Raw genomic sequence first — 6,646 nt, forward strand, 5'->3', positions numbered from 1 at the left:
TGACAGAACTGCGTGTGCACAGCTGCAAGCATGCACGACTTGAATGCACAGATCCTCCCATAATGTTCTTAGCTTACTTGCATGTTACTGAACTTATGCACTAGAGGGCACTAACAAGTCCACCGTATACTTTTAAGAGAGCACGTTTTAGGCCTCAGTAAATCTAGTTAGTAAAATAAAATAATGAAGGAAAAAAATGTAATAAACTGGATGAGTAATTTGCATACTCCAGTACAGTACAGTACAATACAGTACAATGTCAAGCTAAAATTTGGGTGTTATTTTGTGATCCAGAAAACTTTTATTTGCACTATTTAATATTTAGGTAATAATCAGACTGATGAGCTGCACACTGTATGAGTAATTTTTGTGCAACTTTTCGATGTAAAAGAGATTATTATTTTATATTTTAAAGATAGGTCTGCATCAAATGTGTCTTAGTCCTCCACTGAAAATAGTCCCAAACAGATGCACCATTTTTTCCTGTTTGAGTTATGTGTGAAAAAAACTACAGTGCCCAGCAGTTTTAGGAAACTACTTACTTAAAAAAAAAAAACAAAAAAAAAACTATATATTTGTGAGCAGTTTTTAAATATTTACATCTGGAGGAGGAACCAACAGTTTGGGGCAAAGTACCAAAGTATTTTAGAGACGAACATTGTAGTAATTGGATTTAATTTGACAACAAGAAAATAGGTTTCTTTCGTATATATTTCAAGTTCCATTTTAATTCCTCGAGTGCTAGCATTAAAAACATACTAAAGATTCAGTTTACTTTTATATAAAAAAAAAACTTTTTGTCAAATTTGCTAAAACTGAAGTGCATGCGACAGATAGTCATCCACTAGAATCCTCAGCAGCCTGAAGGAAAAAAAACAATCAAGATTTTTGTTATTGCATCGCCTATTTCTTCAGATGTTGTTTTCAGATACATATCTTAGTGTGTTAACAGTGCACCTAAATATGTTTCTGAAAAGTGAGAAACAAGTTATGCAGTAACAGAATCTTGATTCATATTTGATCAGCGCTGCAAATTTGAGCAGTGTTAGACAGGATTGACAGCTTCGTAACAGACTCCTTGGCCCTGATTGGTTGTTTTAGTTAATGTGCAGTGATGACATCAGAAGCAACAAGAGTTTTAAGGTAAGTGTTTTATTTTACTTTCACATTATTATTAAAATATGCATTGCAGGGACTTAATGATAATGAACTCACCCCTATACCATAGTCCCAGGACTGGCCCTTGGGTTGCATGGGTCCTAACCCCAGCCTGTGACAGACGGCTCCGGGAGTCTCAGAGGGGAAACCTGGAACTCCATCTGCTATGATCCACACCTGAAGAGAGCAACAGCACTGAGCCAAACACCAGCCATTCAAGGTTTACTATCAACTTCCTGTCCACTGTGGTTGTACTGACCTGGTCCAGCGGTCCCACAGAAACCTTGGTGACATTGTTTGAGATGAGCTCCCACGCAGAGCCCTGAGGATAGCTGGGGGTGAGGCCCTGTCTGTACCACAGGTTACCTGCACAAAGACAAAATAAAAATAGATTGTAAGAGGATGTAAAAAAAAGGCCAAGTAAAGTATGTCGGAAAAAAAGTTAAAAAATTCATACTATAGTGTGTGGAAAAAAGTTAAAGCATAGTACGAATGTTGAAAAAACATATTAAAGTATGTCGAAAAAGTCACAGTATAGTATGTCGGAAAAAGACGAACTAAAATATGTTCAAAACTGTAAATGTTTTATTGACATACTATAGTATGACTTTTTCTTTTTCAACAATTACTAAGTCATAGTGTAGTATGTAAAAAAAATTGTAAAAAAAAAATTGTATGTCTGAAAAAAGTCATTGTAAAATATGATCAAATAGTAATTGTATACTATATCAAAGGAGTCATATTATAGTATGTTCAAAATAGTAATCGTATATGTTGAAAAAGTCATAATATAGTATGTCGAAAAAAGTAATCGCATAGTTTGTTAAAAAGTCCTTGTATGTATGTCAGAAAAAAATGTTAAAAAGTCATAGTATGTAAAAAAAAAAGAAGAAAAAAGTCATAGTCAGTCAGTATGTAGAAACAAAACTCATAGTATAGTATGTCAAAAAAGTAATAGCATATTTTGTTAAAAAAAGTCATAGTATAGTATGTTGATAAAGTGTTTAGTTCTTATAATAATAATCTAATACTCACTGTTTTCATCCACAGCAAAGACAGAGGTCCGTCCAACAGACAGCTGTCTGAGAGTCTGCTTGGGGGGAGACGGGATGTGGTACCAGCATTCTCCTGTAGAGGGACGAGAGCGCTGGAGGTTTACCGGCTGCTGCGTGATCTCAAACAGTAAAACCTTCAGGGGCTTTTAATGCTGCATGCAACATTTGAATTTTTGATGATGCATTGCAGATTTCCAGACTTTTGGTCTTGCAGATGTGATACTGTACAACATAACTGAAGTTTCACATCTTTCACCAACCTGCAGGATTTTGTGGGGAAACAGATCCTCTGTAGAAAACAGCTCCGTCCTTGGCGATCGCCCATACCTGGTTGGCTCCGCCGATGCTGATAGACTTAAAAGGCTGGTCTGTGCCCACATGGAGCCAGGAGCTGCCCTGTCAGGTCAGAAACACTGGACTTAAAAAGATTTGTTGTTTTCAGCACTAGTTACCTTAACATGCACAAAAGATTCAGTATTTTGCTCTTTTTCCAAAAACGATAACATTCCTGCTGACCTGTGCACATGGCTGATAAAAATTAATATTCCACTTATATTCCCGTTGGCATGCAGCTGTGCATACAACAATCTGCATGCCCTAACATGTTTATTTTGTCAAAATATGGAAAACAGGTGGAGCAGCTTGTGCCCTTTTGCTTTTTTGCATCAAAATAGGATTTTCATCGTCGGTAGACTTGTTAAACTGTGTAAACAAAGCCTTCCCCTTTCATTCCTCACCTCATTTTGAAAAGGTAAGCATTGTGATATTTGCAAACATCCAAAATCCTGATAATATCCAAGTTCATAATGTTTAGTATGTTAAAAGTATTTGTACTAAGTATGTGTGTTTGGAACTGTTGGCTTGTTTGTCTGTGTGATGCATATTCAGAATGTGTTGCATACTTGTCCAAATAATGCCCCTAAAACCTGAATAATACCGACATACCCCACATGCTGTCACTGAAAATACTGCATTCAGAAATAGGCCTAATTTGGATTATGCTGTTTACATGACCCGTGTCAAATTCATAAAATTGTCATATTCTGAATAATAGAAGAGAATATTAGGTAGTGGTCACTGCTTTAAATTAAAACAATAAAATGATAACCATGATGTAATTTGAACATATGAGTTTTTTATGTTAATTTGGACAACATATAACTATAATATGACTTTTTTAATGGTATTTTGGATGACATATTAGACAGTGATTTTTATAATGCTATTTTGGACGACACTCTACTATGAATTTTTAATGATGATGATGACGATGATATACTATAGTACGACTTAACTGTAACTTTTCTATGATATTTTGGACAACAAACTATACTTAGACATCTTCTTTCCATTTTTGACGACATACTATACTATTACTCTTTTCTGCTTTTTGTGGACGATGGTGTATACTTTGACTTTTTTATGCTATTTTGGTTGACATACTACAACCTTTTTTTTTTGCTAATAATAGTGGAATATTAATACACATGTAAACATGGTCACTGTTTGCAGAGAAAACATGAATGCAAACTGACATTTTAAAGGAACAACAATGATCATGATGTAAGAGTCTTAGATCGAGGAATATTCAGCAAATTTAGAAATCTTTCCTGCTGCGCTCACTGTAAATCTAAAAGTAACTGTAAATGTTTACTGTCAGTTATTCTGTTTCTCACCGCAGGGTTTTGGGGGCTGACTCCCAGGCGACACAGAACATCTCCCTTGTCACTGAGGGCCCAAACGGGGACCTGCTCCATCCTGCTTTGAGCCAGGCAAGGCATCAGAGAGATGTCACTCAGACGGATGGGCGGCACCTGCTGCCACGGACCTCTCACTGTGATCTTACACTTCCTGTATGTGAGTATGTGATTATTTTTTTTTACATCTTAAGAAACTGTGAGTTACATGTGACAGAAATGTGTGACAGAGTTTGATTACCTCGTCCATCTTCTGCGCCTGACAAAGTCTTTCATGGTTTTGTGGCCGTGAAAAGTCCTGTAGGGACAGAAGTCAGATAAATGAAACACCTTTCTCTCACTTTTTTTTTTTTTTAACAACGTGAAAAAAATAATTGTAACATACACAGGGAAGTCCGCAGCGTACTGCCAGCCTTCTTTGTCTGTCCCTCCAGGGACGTTGTAGTCCACAGCCCACTCTGACACCTAAACACAGTGTGGTGGTGGAGAATCAGCCGGTGATGAAACACAAAAACGTGTTTGTAGGAAGAACTGTTAATCAATGCCACCTACCCAGGACCACTGAGGGGAGGGCGGGTGCGTGTTGCCTTTGGTGCACTCCTTCAGTCCGCTCTCATCACTCCACATGGGTCGGTCAGTGGGAAGTCCTCTGGAGCCAAAGAACCCAAAAATGTAATGTTATAAGAGTAGCCAGAAACTCAAGCTAAACTGCAAAGACTTCAATGAACTTTTTAAAAGCTGAAATGTTCCTACTTGTCTGTGTATCCCGTCATAGGGTTCCATCTTTGATTTTCATACACGTGAACACTCCTGACATCCGTCTGCTGATGCCTCTGAACTGCGTCTCCTGCAGCGAGCACAAACATGGACAATAATTGGTAGGTGATACATTGTTAAACATTGTGTGTGTATGCATGACTGGACAGCTCGAATCTCTGACAATGCTAAAGCAACTGCACGTAAAACTACAAGCTGTTAGAAGAAGACTGATTCTCTTTTAGACGTTAAGCAAATAATTAAATGTAAAGGTGAAATAAATTCGGCATTGAAAGATCCAGTATGTAGAATTTAGAATGATAGCGCAACGCAAAATAACTTTTTTGTGTTTTTAGCTGTTTTATTGTACCTCTCTGTTTGTATTTTGATGTTGTTGTTTGTATGGCTGAAAATAACATAGTATAGCTTGTAGAGACACGTCATAGTATAGCATATGGGAAAAAAGGCCAAATACGTCATAATATAGCATGTGCAAAAAATGGCCGAAAACGACATAGTATAGTTTGTCAAACAATGTCAAATTTTGACATGTTGAAAAAATGGCTGAAAATGACATGTTATAGCTTGTAGAGACACGTCATAGTAGAGCATGTCGAAAAAAAAGGCCAAAAATTTCATAATATAGAATGAAGAATAAAATTTTAGAATGTTGAAAAAAATGGCTGAAAACGACATAGTATAGTATGTTGAAAAATGTCGAATTGTGTCGAATCGAATAGACTCTAAATGTCGAATCGAAAAAATGGAATTCCATTTTCCACTACACTATGAAATGTCTGTATGAGCTATAATATGTTTTTTCCCCCCATTTCTTATACAATAACGCATCTCTACAAGCTATTCCATGTCATTTTCAGCAGTTTTTGGGATCAGCCAAAATTGGACTTTTTCAAAATAGTATAGTTTTTCCTTTTTGGCCAATTTTTTTGACATGCTAAATTATGAGGTTTTCAGTCCTTATTCGCACTTTGTATACAATGACACGCCTCCACAAGCTATTCTATGTCATTATTCTGTGTGATTTTGAGCACTTTTTAGGAGGGGTCAAAATTTGACAATTTTCAACATACTATTGCCTTGTTGGCCATTTTTTGACATGCTAACTTATGAGGTTTTTGGCTTTTTTCTGCCTTAATTCCCACTTTGTATTCTTTGACTTGTCTATACAAGCTATTCCATGTCATTTTAAGCAGTTTTTAGGAGGGGTCAAAATTTGTCTTTTTTCGACACACTATACTATTGCTTTGGTGGCAATTTTTTTGATGTGCTAAATTATGAGGTTTTTGGCCCTTTTCATACATTATTCCCACTTCGTATATTATGACGCTTCTCTAGAAGCTATTCTATGTAGTTTTCAGCAGTTTTTAGGAGGGGTCAAAATTTGACTTTTGTTGCCATACTATACTATTGCCTTGTTGCCCATTTTCCCAACATTCTAAATTATGAAGTTTTTGGCCCTTTTCATACATTATTCCCATTTTTTATACTATGGCACGTCTCTAGAAACTTTTCTATGGCGTTTTAAGCTGTTTTTAGGAGGGGTCAAAATTTGACTTTTTTCGACATACTATACTATTGCCTTGGTGGCCGTGTTTTTGTGACATGCTAAATTATGAGGTTTATGGGCTTTTTATGCCTTTATTCCCATTTTGTATACTATGACGCGTCTCTAGAAGATATTCTATGCCTTTTTCAGCAGTTTTTAGGAGGGGTCAAAATTTGAATTTTTTCGACATACTATACTATTGCCTTGTTGGCCGTTTTTTCGATGTGGTAAATTACGATGTTTTTGGCCTTTTTCATACATTATTCCCACTTTTTATACTATGACACGTCTCTAGAAGCTATTCTATGGTGTTTTAAGCTGTTTTTAGGAGGGGTCAAAATTTGACTTTTTTCGACATACTATACCTTGGTGGCCGTGTTTTTGTGACATGCTAAATTATGAGGTTTATGGCC

General features: G+C 36.4%; 1 protein-coding gene across 1 annotated transcript; it reads right to left on the bottom strand.

The window, feature by feature from the left end:
• Positions 1–1,161: 1,161 nt before the first annotated feature.
• On the bottom strand, positions 1,162–4,749 carry LOC121966115 (tectonin beta-propeller repeat-containing protein 1-like; the record flags this gene model as incomplete). Its single annotated transcript, XM_042516221.1, has 9 exons — positions 4,664–4,749; positions 4,463–4,559; positions 4,296–4,375; positions 4,152–4,208; positions 3,890–4,064; positions 2,474–2,609; positions 2,194–2,286; positions 1,418–1,524; positions 1,162–1,335 (listed from the first exon to the last, which is right to left on the bottom strand). Coding segments are annotated over exons 1-9 (939 nt in total), but the record flags the coding sequence as incomplete, so codon positions are not given.
• Positions 4,750–6,646: the final 1,897 nt, after the last annotated feature.

This window comes from Plectropomus leopardus, unplaced genomic scaffold (assembly GCF_008729295.1).
Source record: "Plectropomus leopardus isolate mb unplaced genomic scaffold, YSFRI_Pleo_2.0 unplaced_scaffold23157, whole genome shotgun sequence".
In the NCBI taxonomy this organism is placed as follows: domain Eukaryota; kingdom Metazoa; phylum Chordata; class Actinopteri; order Perciformes; family Serranidae; genus Plectropomus; species Plectropomus leopardus.